This window comes from Xenopus laevis, chromosome 2S, assembly GCF_017654675.1.
Source record: "Xenopus laevis strain J_2021 chromosome 2S, Xenopus_laevis_v10.1, whole genome shotgun sequence".
Taxonomy (NCBI): Eukaryota; Metazoa; Chordata; class Amphibia; order Anura; family Pipidae; genus Xenopus; species Xenopus laevis.
In genome coordinates, this window is record NC_054374.1 from 82,889,556 (window position 1) to 82,910,839 (window position 21,284).

Below are 21,284 nucleotides of genomic sequence, written 5' to 3' on the forward strand. Positions count from 1 at the left end.
CAGCTTGGATATATTGCAAAATATGGACATCCCTGTTTTCTTTAAAGGGGAGTGCATTTTTTTTAATAGCTGTGCGCACAAAATGTCTTACCCCTATACCCATCAATAATATGTTTGCTTTTAAACAAGTGACCAGTAAATATTCCTGGTCATTGGTTGCTATGGGTTACTGCTTCAGGTCAAATTTAGTGTCTTTTAATATGTAACACCATTAATGTCCTAAGTTCCCTTATATATTGATAATGGTTGAGTGCAGAGGATCTTTGTCTTTGTCGATTGCTCTCATTCATGATCTAGACTCTTTTGGTTGAAGTACATTACCTTTGTTGATTTATAACAAAATACTGTAGATGATGAATCTTCTATTAAAAGGACACTGGACAGTAAAAACACTTGGTCTTCCAGATCATTCATAAAGTGTATGTGTCACTCAGAATTTAGATTTGTAGTTGTGACTGGGAGGTGCAGCTTTGGGGATATTCCCTCCAGAATTATTTCTATCTGTCTTTAACACGTTTATTATGGAGGAGGCTAAGGTCAGGCTTGCACGGCCATATTTCCTGTGAGAACATACATCTCAGACTGATTTTATTCTTGCATAATGATGATCCGTAAACTATGAACAAGTATACTCTGCTGATAATAATAAACAAACACTCATGCTGAATATATCTGGTTTGTCTTTTGCATTTTTTGGTTCTACGCCATGTATTATTCAGACATTATGTACACAAAAACATATGCAAAATAACTGCTTGAAAAACTGCATAGGTCTGCACCACCAGGTATGCATTCATGTGTTTCTTTTCTTACAGAGCTACAACACACATAACACGTCCTTGTATATATCTGCATGAATTTTTGTTTTTCTCTTATTTCATTCCTTCAGAGCACAGCATCTTAGTTCCATGGATACTGTTTCTATGGAAACCCTATGTGGAGCTTTTTTTACTTGCCTAGACATTTTCCCACTAACTTGCCTCCTCTGCAACCACTAGCCAAATCTGTCCCCTGTGACACACAGTGGCATCCTGAGCCACACGGACATTTCACCTTGTTAACATATCTCTCTACCAATAGCACAAACCAGTCTATATGGGAGGGTGGGACTATGCAAATAAGGTGTGACATGCAAACATCGTGATCTGGGTTCTGCTTACTGCCCCCCAAAAACATCTCACTGTGAGCAAGTGACAGCTAGAGAAAACAAGAGCAGAATAGACGGACCATCACAGAGAATACAGAAGTATATCTTTCACTGTTAAGGTACTGTATAAATGCTTTTGCTTTACATGAAGATGGTGGCCCTAAGCTGACTGTTTAAGGGAACAGAGTTTTCAGTATTATCCTTTGTATAGCAGGTTGGGGGGTCTAGGAGATGATTTCCATGACTCATACAATTTTAGTACATCAAGACCAATTATCCTTCATGCAAGGCTGTTTATTATTGCCTCTCTCTGTTCTGTGTCCTGCTCCTTTTGCTAATGGCAACAGAAGGGACATTACAGTTCTGTAAATGTGTTTTCTGTGTCTACTTCAAAAGACCTTTCAGCAGGTGATTTTAGAACGCATCGTCGTTTAGTGTGTGCCTAGAGCTTTTTTGTGTAATTGCGCAGGTTTAATAATTCACATCTGTGTAGTATATTTGTGTGCCCGAATGATAAAAATTGCAACAGGGATATAAACTGACTTTTAACTCGTTTCTTGCCAATGATTTCTTGCGCAATGATATTCACATCATAAATGTTGCTGCATAAATGAAGAGGCAGTCTTTTGCTGTATACGTGATAGAGCAACAAGAGTTGTGACATTACATACGCGGCAATAGTTCTTCAGCATATTAATTCAGAGAATGGATAGTGGGTCAAAAATATACAGGAAATATGTATATTATTGTTATATAACCTATAGATACTTCACTGATCCAATTTCCATTTCAGTCTGGTAAACCATTATAAAATTTTACACATTTCAGATTCCTACTTTACATGCCTGTGAAACAGAGTAAGATCCTGTGTTTACCATAAGCATGAAATTTGTTTCTCAGGGCAAATATTCCAATGAAGGGGATGATGAGAGAAAAGTAAAATAAATATACAGACTCTCAGAGTGCACTCTGGGAGTCCTATGTGTACCAGGCAGCAGTTGTCATAGTAACCACCTCAGCACCAGCTCACACTTACACAGGATGGAAAATGGTGCTGTTGTTTCAGCAAAGAGAGAAAAATACAAAGAGAGAAACTGTTATGACAAGCAGCCATGAACACTGACTTACAGACACATATACACTGAAAAGCTCAGTAATATACAAAAGATGCAAAGATTAATTACTGAGCATAATGCTTACAAGATCTATAAGCACAGACATACAATATACATATACATACATACAGGAATAGTGCTAATGTTAACACTATGTCAGGCACAACACTAGCATATTGATTTTTTTTCCATTAACAGACCGTGAAATACTGAAATGTATACATATACTCTTGCAAAGCTCTTCGAATGGATGTTGTAATTGTAAGATGGTACACTTACCAATGCTGTTATAGAGATCTCTGATTAAAAGCTATTCCTTCTACTTCCTTATTTGTTTTCAGCAAATGTTGCGCAAAAAATACTCTATGGCATTGTTCTGTAAATGTCCCCCCCACAGAAAAACTGTTAAAAAAATGTGGTTCAGGAATCAAACAACAGTCAGGAAGGACAGATATTAATCAGTTGGAAGAGTTCTAAAATTTCATAATGTAATTATTTATTATGACTGACACTATTTACACACAAACCATATTAATCGGTATATCCACAATGGATAAAGAAAAGTCAAAACTACTGACTGACAGTTTGAGTATTTTTTTTTCTCACACAAAACGGCACAAGTCATCATGCAATGCTGAGGATTATTACCCAGCAAGCCACAAAAATACATAATAAAGAAAGTTGTAGATTGAGTAAGGCTGTTAAAGTGTATTCATTTATGCTGAAAAAGTATGCTGTTAAAGTTGCAATTGTTGCAAAATTGGACAGTAAGGACAGTGCTAGTTGTGCCCCCTGAAGCATTTATCTGCACCTCAAGGCAGTTTTTTATTGGGTTCAAGATGTAGACCATAGTCAGACTGTGGTAAGAAGTGTCTTGTGCAGTGGCATAACAAGAGGGTGCCATACCCCCCCCCAGCAAAAAATCTTCTGGCTTCTGGGCCAGCCAGCACTTACATGAGCCCCCCTCCCCCAGCCTGCTTGCATGGTAGTGTGCTAATATTTAAAGAAGATAAACAGTTTAGGAGAGAGGACTTCTGGTCTGTAGAGAAAGCAGGCCCCCCTGTGACCACAGGGACCTCTTCTTCTGTAGTTACACCACTGTTTATTTCTTTCCCCTGGTCTGTTGTAAATTACTCCTTTGTGTTATAGTAACAGTGAAAAAGTGGTAATCAGTCTTCATATTTCAGTCAATCCGAATTTGAAAGGTATTGGGCAAAATATAGGCCATATAGGCTATGTGTAGTGGGAAAACTGCTTGTATGCTATGATTACCAACAAAGACCCAAATAAGCATCATGACGTGTTGAATTGTGTATCAGATAACAATGAAAGTTTTACTTTAGAGCTGTTTAGTAACATCAAAAATATTTCATTTTTAAATCAACAAGACCTCCTAAATACTGTAGATATTCAAAAGATATAACTGCAGGCGTCACACAGAGTTTTGCCATTCAGGTAGTGGGCCAAATCATTCTGGACTACAATAAGTATCTGTGACCCATCAGTAGAGAACCACATTAGGCTTATCCCTGACAAGATATTGATTAGAATGGACATTATTTTGGTCTGCCAACTTGTTCTGGAGTGGTCAGGTTTGCAGTTACTGTCAGCCCATGTATGGAGAATAAAAATGTCTATTTGGACTTCATTTAGCATAAACTCATTGTTTGAGGGTACACGACCCAAAATGAACACACTCTATATGTTAGAACAAGTTTTCTGAACTAGTCGAACCCTTATTAGCTCATTTACTAAGGCAGTGAAAAATAAAGGCACAAACCACAGTTTTTTCCCCCCTTACAATACAAGCACTTGGTAAATCTTAAGAAAAAATCTATTTTTTTACTCAGTTGTGGATAAATTATGTCATTTCCAAATTATTAAACAATAATCACAGAAAAGACAGATCCTCTTTAAAGCAGCAGTACGGTGGGTACATAAAATCAAGGTCATATTGTGTATCTATACTTTTTGTCATTTCTTGTACAAAACAGGTCAAACTCTGAAACTGAAAGTAAATTTACATTCTATTCACTGTTCCTATTGAGCAAAATCAAAGAAAACAGCAATTTACTGAGGACCCCTCTATATAATGAGCTACTCTTTAAATAAAACCCTTATAGGCTGTAGCAGGAGGAAAGTGTTTTATATAAACTGCTTTACAGAATATTGTCACAATGCTCATTTATGATTTCTAGGTGCACTGATAGGTAATAAAATAGACACAGATACATAATTACACCTATTTATGCTCATCTATCTACTCATGATAGAACTTTATGCAGTTTGCCCATTGCATCTACTTGAGGGCATCAGGTATAAGGAGCAATGTGCACTCAATTTAGTGCAATGGAACCATATACAAAACACCTGCCTTTACCAGATGGTACATACAGGGCTTCCTTTGTGTCCGGTGCCTATAGCTGCTCAACATTACTAACATTAGTATCTGGTTCAAATCTTTCCACCTTTAGTTTCTATTTCAAATGGAATGACATTAAATGGAACAAATCAACAAGATATTAGGTAGGTTTAAATTTGGAGAGGGGTGCATAAATGTGATAATAGTCTTTGTCTGATGGGTATCCATAGGCCTGCAGCTTAATCCAGTATGTGGGTGGTGAAATCAGGAAATGATTTGTTTGTTTGGCATCCTTGCCAAACCCTGTTAGACGTGTGTATTATCATAATATCATACATACATTTTCAAAGCTGAGTTTCCCCTTTAGTGTAACATACTTTTCTAGCCTCTTTCTTTACAGAGTTCTAACACATCCACATAACAGTACCTTCCTGTAGAAGACGATGCTTTAGAAGTGCTGACTTGCAGATTATATAGCAAAAAGCTTCAACAATGTAGAAAAGGCTCACTTACCTTACAAGCAGAAGCCAGAAAAATAGTTCTTTTTTGAGGAAATGCTGCACTCTGAGGTTACTGCTATTTGTGAATCAAGAATATAGTAGTAGTGGTTTCCTTTTGTTACTGATAGCCAGGAGGAGTGTGTGTTTTTCATACCATTAGTGAATGCCGAACACATGCCAAAAGGGAAAACCTGTGGCAGGAACAGTGGTTGCTAGCTGACTATCTGAAAAGGTAGGATTTTTAGAAGACATTGGGGCAAATTCACTAAGATGCGAAGTTGCGCCAGGCGCAACTTCGCCGCACTTCACCAGGCGTAGTTTCGCCAGCGCTCCGCAAATTCACTAAAATCCGAAGTTGCACTCAGGGGTAGCGTAAGGTTGCGAAGTTGCGCTAGCGTTGATTTGCTATGTAAAGCGAAGTTACACTAGCGAAGGCTAATTTGCATACGGCGCCAAATTCAATTTCAATGGAGGAACACGTATCAGCACTACAAATGCCAAGAAAACCTTCAAATCATCAAATAAAATTTTTATTTTGCCCTACACATGTGCCCACTGTCTAGGTAAGTTGCCATGAGTCAGGAAATGTAGGGGGGAAGGAGGGGAGCCCCAAAAAAATTTTCTGATCTTTTTCAGCCTATCACCCATCATGTAGAAAACACGCCAGCGTTTTTTGGGACTTAGAAAAAAAATGGACTTTTTTTGAAACAATCCCTATCTACTCTATTGCGCTTCGCCAGGTCTGAGGTGGCGAAGGAAGTCTAGCGTAAAAGGTAGCGTTCACTACACTGCGCAAGTTAGTGAATTTGCGTAGTTACATCGCTAGCGAAACTTCGCCTGGCGTAAGGGTGCGAAGTAACACTAGCGAAACTACTCCAGCATTCGTTAGTGAATTTGCGCAGTAACGAAAATTCCAAACGCTAGCGAATTAACGCTAGCGTTCGGCACTTAGTGAATTTGCCCCATTGTGTCTGAGTAACAGGCTCAATTGTGCAGGAAATCCAAAAGTTTGCCACTGACAAAGGGGTGTAAGGCTCTTGAAAAATAAGGTTACTTTGTCTGCACTCTGCAAGAAACACTTTGGAGGTATTTTTACACCTATGAAGTTGTGCGTGTGTGTGCATCCTCTCTACTTCAACCTTCGGGCTGTTTGAAAGGGGGTGGGTTTTCATCCAACCGGTTGATGAAGACTGATGGGAGATTTGGCAAGACTTGCAGTTCCACAAGAGGTGCTTGACATTCCTAGTTACATTATAATTAAATACCTCTCAACTGTCCTGTGTTCTGCAGGACAGTCCCAATTTTGATCTCCTGCACTCACGCCAGTTTGAATAAATTTAAGACAAGCAAAGATCCTATTGTAACAATTTAAGATAAGCAGGTCTCTTGGGAGAACTTTGAATTACAGCTTAAAGGGAAATTTCAGCTTCATTAGCAAAACGAATGTGTTATAATGTAATAACACATAAAACATGAAATTTGTAACATCGACATGGTAGTTAGGAGGTGTGGCCATAAAGTGGGTGCGTTGTGTGGCTGATGTTTTTGTCTCTCATGTTTTAAATGTTGGGAGGCATGTCATTTTTCCTACCTCAGATGGGTCCCAGTTTTCCTCTAGTACCAGTGTCCTCCTGTTTTAACCTCTAACCCTGTATCCAAAGCTGAGGAAATTAGCAAAGCATTAGGTTTGGGTTTTTCGTTTATTAAGTATCTGCTCTGCTCATTTGCAGTTCCATACTGAGATTCACAATAGGCCCTGGTATTTCAAGTACACAGAAGCCCAAACAGCCCCCCACCAGCCCAATAAGTAATGATGTACTATGACATTTTACAGCAGCATTTTCTAGAATCTATAAATGCCAGTCTGGGCCTCCTCGCTAATTATACAGTACCTGTGGAACAATGAGTTGCAGTGTGCTTGGAATCACTTTAATTGTTGACTTGAATTTGCACTTCCTCTTAAGCATCATCATCAACAGATTATTCAAGTCAGAACTGTGGCCATTTTTTCACACTTTGCTCTTTATTGTGTTACTACTCCCCACAGTATGATCATTTCAGATCTGCAATTTGGCTCAGCACTAAAGTGGCTAAATCTGCTCATTTGGCATTATATAAGCAAGCAGATGTTAATTTGTGTGGTTAGTCCTGAAACTATTTGTAGCAGCTACTAATCTCCCTGTATATATAATCCTTACATTCTGTATAAAATGTGATGTACAATCACCAGTACTATATAAAAAGATAATGATGTACAAGTATGGGACCTATTATCCAGAAAGCTCGTGGGTTTCTGGATAATGGATTCTTCTGTACTTTGTATGTTCACACCTTAAGTCTACTAGAAAATCATGTATATATAAAATAAACCCAATAGGATGGTTCTGCTAGAAATGAGGATTGTATGGATCATGCACAAGGTACTGTTTAAATCTTACAGAAAATTTTGGATTATTTGCATAAAATGGAGTCTATGGGAGACAGCCTTTCCGTAATTCAGATCTTTCCAGATAATGGGGTTCTGGATCCCATACCTGTATGTTGTCTCCTATATGAAAAGTGGAATGATCTCTAAATGATTATTTTGACATTGGCTCCCTGTAGTGAGTGCACAAAGGCAAATGTTGCTTCTTACCCTACAGATCAATATCCTAAAAAAATTTAATTCGAAGGACAAAGAGAAAGGTATTATTTTTGTCAGCTTACCTCCTTTTCTGTGAAAAAAATTCCCCTTACTTGTAGCATTTTGGTACGCTGTTCAGTACAATGTAACATGTCAGGCATTCCGAGACCTGGACTACACCACATGTAAATTAAAACTTCTAAAGGGTAAAGCACCCTTCTTTCCATTAGATACTGCAATGTGTATACCAAAAAGCTCAGTGAGACCTCTAGCATGATGCCACTAACACAATGCTAATTAAAGAGCCTTGCAGTCTGTGAAAAATAATAATAATAAGTGACTGGGGTTGTGTTAGGGTACACTGTAAAAATGGCTCTAAATTTCTCATACATTTGCCTCTGTTTTGAAACCTAATGTATTTGCTTCAATTAGCTGCATGACATATATGCAGATATCTACAGTATGTGCAGGAACAGTTGGTTCACTGACAAAGGATACACAGACCAAATCATAAAGTGACAATCTTAATTCCTTGATGTGATTTTGTTAGTTGCTTGTTATACATTTTTTTGTTATGTTATTATAAATAAATTCTTAGAATGAAAATCATTCACAATCCACATGACAGTCTGAAAAATATTCTTAAAGAGAACTATCACAAAATGAAAATGTAATCAGGGCCGGATTTCCCTGCACTACCCCCTCCCCCTCAGAGCCCGCGCACGCATGCGCTGGAGCACTGGGGAGCTGCATGTCCCCAGTGCTCCCCAGAAAGCGGCTAGGTGGCATGCCAGCCCTAATATAAAGGCCCTAGTGTGGCCTAGCCACAAATCTGGCCTGAATATAATACAAGCTTCATCATACTAAAATAAGACATTTTCTAAATATAATCAATTAAAAATTCTTAACCATTTTTTAAAATAAGTTTCAGCATCTGTCTCTCTTCATTTTCTCTTCATACAGGAGTTGGGAGTTTGATTTTGAATGACTGTTGGCTCCAATGTAGCCTTGGTGAGGGGTCATTTTGCCTAGTAGATTTAAGTATTAGTAGAAGTATTAGAGCTCATTCTTCTTAAATCACCAGAAATACTCTCTCTCTCTCTCCATGCTTGTTTCCAAAGCCAGTCTTTGTTTTTTCTGATTTTGTTTGTTCCAAAAAAAAGGAATGGTACAGAATTTTTAATTGATTATATATATATAAAAAAATCCATGTCAGTATGCTAAAGCCTATTTAAAATTTTCATTTTTGTGATAGTTCCCCTTTAATATAATCTTTTCACAGTTGGCACCAGGCATTCCATTCAAGCTGTAGGTTCTAGAATGAGATTATAGAAGGTAATAACAGAAGTATAATACATCTTACTGAACTGGTCAGCAGTACAAGCTTTAGCAGAGGAGGGCCAAACCGATCGGGCGCCCAAGTCAACCTGGCCGGCCACCCCATGTGTGCACACTCGCGAACGTCTGAGCGCCTCACCTATAACGTTCACACGGGGAAGGGAGCAAGCGAGGGGGTGCAATCAGGGAGAGAGGCAGCAGGAGCAGGAAAGCCTGGACTAGGGGTAGGCAGACGACCGTTTAAAAGGTACCTGCCTGTGGCACCTCATCCTTGCACCCTAAGCAGGTGCCTACTCTGCCCACCCCTAGTTCTGGCCGTGAGTTTTATAACCTCTTCTTCTTCAGGATAAACGATACTGAACCTGAAGACCTGTGACAATAAAATATATCACATCAGCTCGTCCATCTACAACAACACAGACTATGGCCTTTCCCTATCATTCGTGCTCTAGCATTAGGTGAAAATGGTGGCGAGTTTCTGCTACCCTTAGTGATGGAGTGGCACTTAGTATATACAAATCATTGGCTCTGGAAAATGTAAGTTAATATGAACCTGCCTTGTGAAGTAAATATAAATACAATTACCAAGCAGACCACAGAGCCACATCTTTCTTAATCCAATTAGCTTTGCTATAAGAGCAAATTCATATAAGGCAAACTCAGTTCCTACCTTTGATCAAAGGATGGAAGTTACTGACTACGGGTGCTGACCCTAGGATATACGGACTTGTGCAAATCAATCTAGCTGGTTTCTCCTCAACGATTAAAAAAATTCAATTTGCTTGATTATCTGTGCAAATAAAGAACAGGGTGGTCAGTTTAGTGGCCTAAATCCAAGAAGCCACTCTTTGCAGATGCACAGAAAAAAAAACATTCTAAATTTCTAAAAAGCAACTTTGGTTAGTTACAAGGTAGTTGTGACTTTATCCTTCAACTTAACATAGCCTAGGCTTTGTGTTTATAAGGTAAGCCTTCTTTTTTCTTGTTTCCTCGTATGGTTTCATTAGACCTCTAGTTTCAATAATAACCAGTTTTGCAAACGGTGTTTTACACTCAGATTAATTCTCCGAAATCTGTGTCTCTCTCAAAAGAAATGGGGAAACCAAACAGCAAGCTGGCACCTGAGATGCTGCAGGACCTAGTTCAGAGCACAGAGTTCAGTGAGCAGGAACTAAAGCACTGGTACAAAGGTTTCTTGAAGGACTGTCCATCAGGCATCCTCAATCTACAAGAGTTTCAGCAACTCTACATTAAGGTATCTTCATCTTTCATTTCAGTTATGGAAAAGGTAATGCATTTCATTTCTTTAGTACTTAAAAACATCTTTAAAAATGATAAGCCCGTTGTATGGGACGCATGACTGATGCAGAAAGTATAGAATCAGACATAATTCAGTGTAATATGAAGAATCTGTGCAACAAGAGAAAATAAAAATAGACCATCACATAAAAGAACCACCAGAGGTCGCTGTGTGATATGCAAATAAATGGAATATGTAATTAATGTAGCTTTGCATAAAACCCAAAAGTATTTATACAAAAAAAATACATGTAGGATACTTGCCAATAATACAAATGAGAATCAGTTTACATTAAATTATTATACGATCCCATTGTTTATGAGGTTTAAGAATATCTTTGGAAGAAAGGAATTCACTTGGTCAGCATTGAGAGATATCAGTGTTTGAGAGTTTTTGTGGAAACACATAGGTGCATATTTATCAAAGAAGAAGAATTGAATTGACTTTGGCCTATGGAACTGATCCATACTTTGTAATTTGCTATATCAGAGCTTATTGTTTTTGTTTATCTGTTTACTTCTTGATTTTTTCCTTTTTCTCCTTTCTTCCTTATCTATTCTTTCACTTTATGACACATGTACGTACTACCCCATGTTGTTTATTTACTATTTCGGACCTCTGGTAGGTCCAAACGATTTTCGTTGATGTACATGATCGACCTTTAATAAAAACAAGTTAAAAAAAAAAAGAAGAAGAAGAAGAAAAGAAGAGCTCATTGTTTGGGGACACAGTGCAAGTGCAAACCACCCCTCCTCTTGTAAGGCATTGTATCCATGTTGTGCTTTGATTATTTAGCCAGGCATAGATATAGCATACTCTCACACTTGCATCTTAGGCAATGTTAAAGGAATTGTTCAGTATAAAAATAAAAACTGTGTAAATAGATAGGCTGTGCAAAATAAAAAATGTTTCCAATATACTTAGTTAGCCAAAAATGTAATGTATAAAGACTGGAGTGACTGGATGTCTAACATAATAGAAACAACTCTACTTCCTGCTTTACAGCTCTCTTAACAGTCACTTAACAGTTATGTCCCATGTGGCCCTCTTCAGGTCGCTGATTAACTCAGAGTTAGAGAGATGAAAAGCAGGAAGTAGTGTTCTGTTATATTAGACATCCGGTTAGAATTTTTTTTCTTTTGTACGGCCTTTTTACCCAGTTTTTATTTTTACACTGAACTGTAGCTTTAAATGACCCCTATAGATAAAGGTAAACACAGCTTACTCTTTTTTTACATATTGTCACAGTTTGATTTCCCTAAAATTCTTATACTAGTATGCTGTGTGATCCATTCCTTTAGAACAGCGATTCCCAACCAGTGGCATGTGAGCAGCATGTTGCTCACCAACCCCTTGGATGTTGCCCCCCTTGGCCTCAAAGCATTGGCTCATTTTTTAATTCCAGACTTGGAGGCATGTTTTGTTTGCATAAAATGTTGGTGTACTGCCAAACAGAGACTTTCAGTCTACAGGAGTCAATCACAGGGGCTAAAAAATCACAGCATTTATTTTGCACCACTCAGGGCCATTTTTAATGCTTGTGTTGCTTCCCAACTGTTTTGATATCTGAATGGTCACGGGTAAAAAAGGTTGGGGACTCCCTCTTTAGAATAACTGATTTGAGGACATCTTATCATTTTACCCCATTCATAAAGTAAATTTATGTCAATACAGTTAAAATGTTTACTAAGTTAACCAAGTGTAGGAGGTTAAAGTTTACCATGGGCGTCCGCAGATAGGGGCAAGGGGGGGCACTTGCCCCACCCCTGGACTTGTACAGAACGCATTTGAGGACATCATCAGAAGAACACCGACTCCTGCATGCGCTCTCCTAACAAAGAAGTATGCAGACTCACCTTTTACTCACTGATGCGAAGAGCTTGCAGTCACACCTCCGTGCTGCTCACACTTGCTGTTGCAAACTCCCCCCCCCTCTTAGCTCGGTCCTCTCTCCTTAGCCCTCAGTCGTCCCTTCTCAGCCCTCTTCGCTTCGGTTGTCAGCCTTGAGCACAGAGGCGGGCTAAGGAGGGAGAGCTAAATGAGGGCCCCTCATGCCCCCCCCTGAAAATTATCTAAACGGCTCTGAAGGTTACCTTTACCCCCATAAGGATTTATGCAGCCAAGGGCTGGGACAATTTTTTTTAAGGTTAAAGTATTCCCTGGCAGTACTGTAGTTGGTTACGGTTGTCATGTGCCCCTACTTTTTAAAAAGGGAAGTTACCATGTTCTTATGGTGATTGGTACTGGAGAGCCTGGGGTGAAGTTATGCCTCAGTATAAGAAGATGCAATCTGTAAGAAACTGTTATCTGTAATAGCTCAAACTAGAAGTGAGAGATAGGATCAGTGTAGTTAGTAGAGCATCTAGAAGCTCCAACAGGAGACCAAGAGAGTAAGTACCCTGCAATGTCATGGTGCAGCATACAGATTCAAGCTGTTAGGTTCAGGAATAGGAGATTCCTGGAAAAATGCACCACTGTAAGCATCGAGCATCTGGGTGTTGTGTGTGTCTAATTAGTCGTTTTTGTTCATTTCAGTTCTTCCCATATGGTGATGCTTCTAAGTTTGCTCAACATGCCTTCCGTACATTTGACAAGAATGGAGATGGGACAATAGATTTCCGGGAATTCATTTGTGCTTTGAGTGTCACCTCACGGGGGAGCTTTGAGCAGAAACTCAACTGGGCCTTTGAGATGTATGATCTGGATGGAGATGGCAAGATCACACGACTGGAGATGCTGGAAATAATAGAGGTATGATGAAAATAATAAGGGCGTTCAAATGGCAGTCAGGGAGGTAGAGCTGTAAGACACAAAAAGGAGCAAAGGAAGACAATAATGAGTAGAATGAAGAGTATATTTTTTACATTACAGAAAATGCCACTATTTTAATCTGCCTTTCTAATGACAGATCTGTTTCTAGAGCAAAGATAGTAAAGCAGGTGCTCTGTGTAATTCATGGTTAATGGTTATTGGGTAAATATAGCTCTATGATTACTAACACACAGAAATAAAACTGTTCATGGGATGTGCTAAATAAAATGCTCTTGAGGTTTTATAGCATAACAAAATATAATTTGTTAATCAATACTGATAACAGGATTGTAATTTTCGAGTATGGATTTTAGGGGTACGTATATTTTTCAGTCAAACTATGTTTGCTCCATTAGCTTTCCTGCAGACATTGTGTTATTAGCACAAAGAAAACCATATATTGTGCTTGTCTAGATTCCCAGTACCATGTGAAATCCAAACGACTGAAGTCTTTCAAGATGGTTTTGTGATTGCTTTCTTAACCCCAGTATAAAGTGGCCTTTGCTGTGACTCCTAGCATATTTACATATTATTTGTTCTTAACGAATAATGAAAATTTCTTTGCTGCTAAATGTTGTAGTTCCAGACCTAGAACTAAAAGCCCAATATATATTGTTAACAATTAGTGTGTTTTTTATTACTAAATATTTGCCTTAAACAAAAACTTACAGTGAGTAAGGGCAGTGCACTTCTGTACTCTTAGGCATAGACAGCTGCTCACCTATAAAATGTATACTGTAGAAGGTTAACTTTAATAAACACCCCTTTAATAAACAAATTTCTGGTGTGAATACATTAGCTTAGACTATATTGTAATGTTATATGTTTGCTGTTATCTTGGGCCTGATTATACTAAAACACTGGTGGTATCATACAAGCAATTATTCAGTTTAGCCCTTAGAAGGCCTGCACGTGGCTCCCAGGCCTCAAGTAGGATAGCCTTCCTCTGAACATATTTAAGATATACTAATGCTCATGGTTCAGTCCTTTCTCCAGCCAACCGCAGAACACACTGAGCTCTTTCAGAACCAGCACTGACATTACCTTTCTTCTTCCTTCTTTCCTCCCACAGGCTATCTATAAAATGGTTGGTACTGTCATTATGATGCGAATGAATCAGGATGGTCTTACCCCACAACAAAGAGTTGATAAAATCTTTGCAAAGATGGACAAAGACAAAGATGACCAGATCACCTTGGAAGAATTTAAGGAAGCAGCAAAAAGTGACCCCTCTATAGTGCTGCTCCTTCAATGTGACATGCAGAAATAACACTCACAGAGCCCCAGTAACTCCTGTGAGCTCCCTGCATGCATGTCACCACCTTTCCAGTTCCACAGTGTACAGGTCCTTCAACCTGTCTCTCATGCTGGACTGCCCCGTCATGTAAGATGAACCTAACAATGCGACAACTTGCAAATCAGGATTCTCAATCCAAAAATCTTGTTATATGAAATATATGCATAGAAACAAATGTAAAACCATTGTAGGGCAGTTTGGTTCATTGATTCTTGTTATGCCTATTATATTTTTGGATTTGAAATAAGGTTGTTTGAAGATCATGCACCTATTTTTTATTTTAAAAGGCACTACAACTTATAGTGGAATCCTATGCTGCCATACGTTTACTCTTCTTTACTCTATATTAGTTATTAGAAAACCTAGGGAGTTGTCCCTGCAATGAACAGTTTCATTGCATGTTTTGTCTGACTTGCCTTGCTGCACATAATGTCAGCTCCTGGTTCCCATTCTGTTAGACTGTGCAACTTCTATTATAATGCTTAATTAGGGCTATGGAAGGCTTTCAAAAGTTAGTCTGAGACAATGGTAGCACAGACAACAATAAACTTATAGATGCTATGGAAAAAAAAGCTAAAGGAAAATAGATAATCATTCACCTCTTAATATTTACATTCAACAAATATAAAAAAAATATAAAATCAAATTATAGTGGCCCTTTAAATAATTTTTAAAACTACACATTTAGAGGGCATTTTCGAGTCACTAATGAACAGTGACATGACAGGGCAGTCAACTATCAAGATTTTCTTTAAAAAACAAACAAAACACTTGAATGGTTTCTCTTCTAATTTTGCAATATATCTATCTCTGTTTTTGCCTAAAGGCTAAAGAAGTCACTTCATTGTATCAAATAAGTGAACGGTGTAATATATAAATTGTCAGCTTCAGCAAGTCAGTGAGTGCCTATCATTTTACAAAAATGGGATCTGTAGACAGATTATGTTATAGCTGTAATATATCAAACATTTGATTTGTTATGTATATGGTGACTGAGTATATGGCTTTATATGATTTACAAAAGGCTTTCTGTCTGATCTATGCAGTGCATTGTATGCTACCGATACAGTGCTGTATATGTTACAATAAGGCTGTCAGTGATATAGAATCTTGCATGTGATATGTAGTGTCCTAGCTATGCATGATGAGTATGCATAGTGAAGTGCTTTGCTGCTAAATAACCATACAGTGTCTCACCAGTTCAGTATATGTGACTTTTGTGTATATTATCTGTACTAACTTGTACAATATATTCACCGTGCTCTGCATTTTGAACAGTGTGGGTCCATTTTTAAAAATGTTAAGCACTGTTTACTGTTCATAAATCGTATACTTTCTTACAAGTACACTTGCTTGCTATTTTGGGTGGTAGTGGAAAACTAGGGGAATCATGTGGGCAATGGCAAAAGTGCAGCATGCCTCACTTATTTGTGCATCTGCAAGAAGTTTACAGCCTGTGTACCAGTGTTTCTGGGGAACTAGTGATGTGCAGGTCAGGAAACTTTAACCCAAATTTGAACCTAATGTGCAAAACCTAAAATCGAACCTGACCCTAACCTGCAAAATGCTGTCATAGTAGGACCCACACCCTATCCACATATTCTTGCTCTGTATGCTACTCCTGTGCACCCATCTGTTTCCAAGAAAGGGAATCATCAGGAGCAGTGAAAACATATACTTCCCAAGTTGGACCCACACCCAACCCTAACCTGCAATGGTTGGTCAAATTTCAACCTGAACCCACCCAACTGGTAGTCAACTCCTGGGTCACCTCAGGTTTTGTGTCAACCTGCTCATCACTAGGAGGAACCCTATTACTAGCTTGAGGGTTAAGTAGAATGAGATTTGGGGTGAAAATGTATGTGTTGTCCTCTATACACTTGATACATGAACACACACAGGCGGATATAAGCTGCCATCTTGGCTAGAGGCTTCCTCGATCTATATCAGGTCAAAAATTGGGGAGTTATTGGGCAAGTTTGAAAATCGTGTTGGAGAGTACCACATTTGTGCAATGATGAGGTCCTTGCCATATGGGTCTCTAAAGGCCCCTGTGCCAACCATCACAAATCAGGCAGAGATCTGCTTTTATGGTGAGGTGTCAAAGGTTTACATGTTTCTGTAACCTTGTTATGAACTACAATTTAATGATTTATACATCAGTAGTACAAAAGACTGACCAATTTTAGCATTAGTCTGTGTGGTCCAACGTAAGACTCAGAATGTACAATGCTAGTTTACAGTGCAAAATATGCTATTAGCATTTTCTTTACCCATAATATAAAAATTCTGTTGTTTAACAGAATTTCTGCTAAACTGTGGGCTCCCAAAATCATAGCTGAGCATCTGAGCTGATATATACATACAGAATTTCAGAAGTTTTGCAACATTTCTAACACAGTGATGTTTGTCCAATACACACACCAATTAGCACCGATTTTTCTTAGTCAATATTGGTGTGAATGGCTTAATTTTTTTGGCACACCACAGAGGGCACCAGCATTAATGTACATTTTATAAGTTGGTTGGTTGCAAAGTACAAAGGAAGCCAACATGGGGAACCTTAGGATTGGTAGGCCCTGTGCAAGCACACTTCTGAGGATAGAGAAGTCAATATTAAATAAATATGCGGCTTTGTTCGGAGTGGATGCAGCAATACCCCTGTATTAATATTTATGTGTTGCTTTGCTTGGGCAGATGAATTACCAATGCTGAGTTTCCTTGCAGTGCCAGCAGATATTTTTTTTTATTAGCTGAACCAAACTAGTCTTTAATTATTCAATGCTAAAAACCTCACCTCAAGAAGGAGGTAGTAATCAACTATCATCCACAGGGCATCTAATTATATAGAAATGCCTGATTATGCAATATGAATGACTAATAACATTTCTGCTGCTACTCAGTACCTACATCATCAGTCATTAATATTGCAAGGTTGTTCAGTGTTCCTGCTAATATCTGGCTTGGAGAATTAGGGGCAAATTCATCAAGGGTCGAATATTGAGGGTTAATTAACCCTCGATATTCGACCGAGGAATGAAAATCCTTCGACTTCGAATATCGAAGTCGAAGGATTTTGCGCAAATACTTCGATCGAACGATTAAATCGTGCGATCGAACGATTAAATCCTTCGAATCGAACGATTCGCATGATTTTAATGCAACGATCGAAGGATTATCCTTCAACCAAAAAAAGTTAGGCAAGCCTATGGGGACCTTCCCCATAGGCTAACATTGGGTTCGGTAGCTTTTAGGTGGCAAACTAGGGGGTCGAAGTTTTTTCTTAAAGAGACAGTACTTCGACTATAGAATGGTCGAATAGTTGAACGATTTTTAGTTTGAATCCTTCGATTCGAAGTCGAATTAGCCCATTCGATGGTCGAAGTAGCCAAAAAACCACTTCGAAATTTGATTTCTTCTATTGCTTCACTCGAAGTTAATGAATTGGCCCCTTATTGTTGGATAATATGGTATAAAACATTTAAGTTGCAGAATGAAAAACCAAACCTCACATCACTCTGAGAGTGTCAAGTATGTACAAGGGCCCCTAGGGCGAGGCAGAGCTCCGATGCCCCCAGCAAAACCCTAGTACTAGATATTCTGTTACTCTGTGTGTTTGTCTGATCGGTACAAGTGGACTTTGTCTATTTTTCTATTTGAAAATAAAATGATTGACAAAATAACTGTGCGTGCAAAGTTTAAAAAACACATAAAAATGTATACTTATACTTAAGCAATGAGCTGAACACTAGCCCTTAAATTGCCCAGAACAAATATTTTTTAAACTTAACATAAAACAGAGACATATTATAAAGGTATCAATCTTTTCAAAGCAAGACGGATAATGAAACTTTAGGAATGGACAAAGCTGATGCAGATTTTACTATCTAGTTGTATTGATGCCATGAGCCATACCACTGATGCAACAAAAAGGCTGAAATGTACAGAATAATTCATCTGTTTTAATTAGACAAACAAACATAATGGAGAATATTCATAGGATTGCCAAAGTTTGCCAATATGCCAGGAGTATTTTGTGATAAAAATGGAGAATATACTGTATGTTGCATAATTACTCCAGCATATTGTTCCAATGGCAAGAAGATTAAAGTGGACCTGTCACCCTTAGAAATAATTCCAAATTCAAATATATTATGTTTTTTGAGCAAAATAAACTTTACTAAACACTATATTAATTATTTACACAAAACATTGTTATTTATTTATATTAATTATTTACACAAAACATTGGTTGCCTTTAGCCTTGAAATTCTCAATCACTGCAAGCATGCAGCAGCCATTTTGTGGACACTGTTATTAAGACAAGCTTTGTATCACCTCAAAATCTTATGTTCCACAATGGGTTATCTGATGCCCATTCCTTAGCTCTGGCTAGACTGTGAGAAGGCAAGGGCAATGTACAGAGTGCAGTGATATGTAGGAAATACAAATGGAAAGTGAAAGTAATTGCCTGCCTTAGCTTTATGCCTAAGGCATAGAGGAGGGGCAGGCAATCAATGATTGACAGCTGAAATCTTTAAATACATTTATAACATTGGATGGTATGGATGTTTTATTGAAAACATAATCTGGGTTTCATGTTTAATTTGAAAGGACTTTTATGGTACAGCTTTTTGTCTGGGTGACAGGGGACAGGTCCCCTTTAAAGCCATAAAGCAATTACGCATGTGGGATATTTACATAAAGAAGTTAATGTAGATAAGTTTAAGATGCTACTGTATATATCTATAATGGTATTTTGCCAGCCTGAACCTGGCAACAAGGATACCCAAAGTTCTAGCACAAACCCAGCAATTTTTTTGTGTCTCTTGGGGTGGGCTTAAATCCTTGCAGTGGTAGAACATGATCAGGATGGGACCTGCTGCCTAAAAATATTGCCCCTTACCAGCCACTGCCTCCCATCCCAGTGTGACCTCTGCCAGGCCACTTTCTCCTCACACCCACCACTTACTACTTGCAATTACATTTACACATTTTTTACCATTGAAAATATATAATCAATGTATAATGGAAAATAGCTAAGGGGTTTTCTTTTTTTGTCATTATGCAAAACAAGTATTTTTGGGTGCTGGACAAAAACATCTTAACATGCCAGTGTTTATAGTGTTTACAGTGTTTCCTGCCAGTAATTATAAGCAATGTTTGCTGGTTAGCATGAAAACTAAAGAGTGTGTGTGTGTTCTAAGGGGTACAACCAACATGACCTTTCAGGACAAGGAAAGGTAAATTAAAGAAGTAGGTAGATATGTTGTACATTATGTTATGCTTCTGTACCAGCTCAAGGCAACCACAGCCCTTAAGTAGTAAAGATCTGTGTCTCCAAAGATGCCCCAGTAGCTCCCCATCTTCTTTTCTGCTGATTCACTGCACATGCTCTGTGCTGCTGTCACTTACTGAGCTTAGGGACCCACTCATAATATACAGTACAAATAAAATAGAAATGTCACAATATAAGGCGGATTAGTAATTAATACAGATAATTACTCCATGGCAGCACAGAAATGAGTGCAATTAGCATCAGAATTGAATAATCAGCCATGTAGCATCAGCTTATATTACAGACAAAACTCATTTTCGTCTTGATAATTTGTGACGACCCCTAAGCTTAGCTTCTCAACATCTGCTCAGAGCCCACTGTGCATGTGAGTGTCACAGACACTTTCCAAGATGGAGAACCCCTGTGACAAGTTTGAACTCCTGGATCATTGCTGCTATTGACAAGCTGGAACTTTAGGCTGGGGCAATAAGTTTAGCGTGTAAAACATGGCATTTTTAGGTCTATTCATTTTCAAGGTTTAGTTCTCCTTTAATAGCTACTACTTGTAGTGATAGCAAATACACCTGGAAATAATGCAGATTGCAGAAGTGCAAGGGCAGGTAATGAGTGTTTTAATTCCAGACAAATGCATCCCACGCTCAACCATAAGGTATCTTTATTATAAAGGATGAACTGGGCAAATCACTAATAATGTAGAACTGTCTTTTTATTCAGTGCCAAGAATATGACAGGACAAGCCTGAAGTGGAGATCATTTACTAAGAATGGGCAGTGCAGTAACCCGTGGCAAGTTTTAGGTTTCATTGATCTTTCTACAGCTGGCTAAACAAAGCTAATTGTTATTGGTTGCTATTGGTTGCTTTTTCTGGTGTAAATTTTCCAAGCGTTAATAAATTAGCCTTTAATTGAATTTAATTATTTCTTAGTACTCACCTACTCGGTAAACTTATTTCCCTTATTTTTACCTTGAACACAAAAAACACCCATCTCCACCGCACAGTTTGGCTTAAAATAATCATACACTATGTTTTCATTGGTAAACATGTCAGTGTTTAAGTGCCATTGGAAAAGGAATTTTTTATGTCCTGAAGAACAGCTGATTCCACAGGGTTTCTGGGATTCTCCTCCTACCTCCCGTCCCCACTGACAAGTATTCAAGCCTTGATATACACTCATATCACTCTCATAAGTAAGATGTTTTCCAATATGTAACATAAGTACTATATACTATTTCAAATCTGGATATCTTGAGAGGCTATCCAAAGCATGGGGTTATCACCAACCTCTTTCACTTTTGGAAATGCCGTGGGGTATGCTCCCACTAGACTTTATAGGGCAAGGGCTCCAAGCAACCCATGACACGAATAGGACCAGTAGTGGCATAGTAAAAGGTCAAAGTGTGTAGGTTAACCGATTTGTGACTGCTTGTTGTGCTGCTGCCAGTGTGTTTTTGATGAAATAGAAGCAATGGGTGCCAGTGAGGAGTTAGTGTC

General features: G+C 38.4%; 1 protein-coding gene across 2 annotated transcripts; it reads left to right on the plus strand.

Annotated features, from left to right (window-relative positions):
• Positions 1 to 979: 979 nt before the first annotated feature.
• Positions 980 to 15,836, plus strand: hpcal4.S (hippocalcin like 4 S homeolog). Of its 2 annotated transcripts, XM_041584082.1 has the most exons (5): positions 980 to 1,266; positions 1,359 to 1,361; positions 10,177 to 10,340; positions 12,921 to 13,136; positions 14,269 to 15,836. In XM_041584082.1, the coding sequence occupies exons 3-5, from the start codon at positions 10,179 to 10,181 to the stop codon at positions 14,464 to 14,466; spliced, it is 576 nt and encodes a 191-aa protein (XP_041440016.1). In that variant the 5' UTR covers positions 980 to 1,266; positions 1,359 to 1,361; positions 10,177 to 10,178; the 3' UTR covers positions 14,467 to 15,836. The 2 variants fall into 2 exon arrangements, with proteins under 2 accessions (XP_041440016.1, XP_018097276.1); XM_018241787.2 differs by lacking the exon at positions 1,359 to 1,361 and having other exon boundaries at positions 982 to 1,266.
• The last annotated feature ends 5,448 nt before the right edge of the window (positions 15,837 to 21,284 follow it).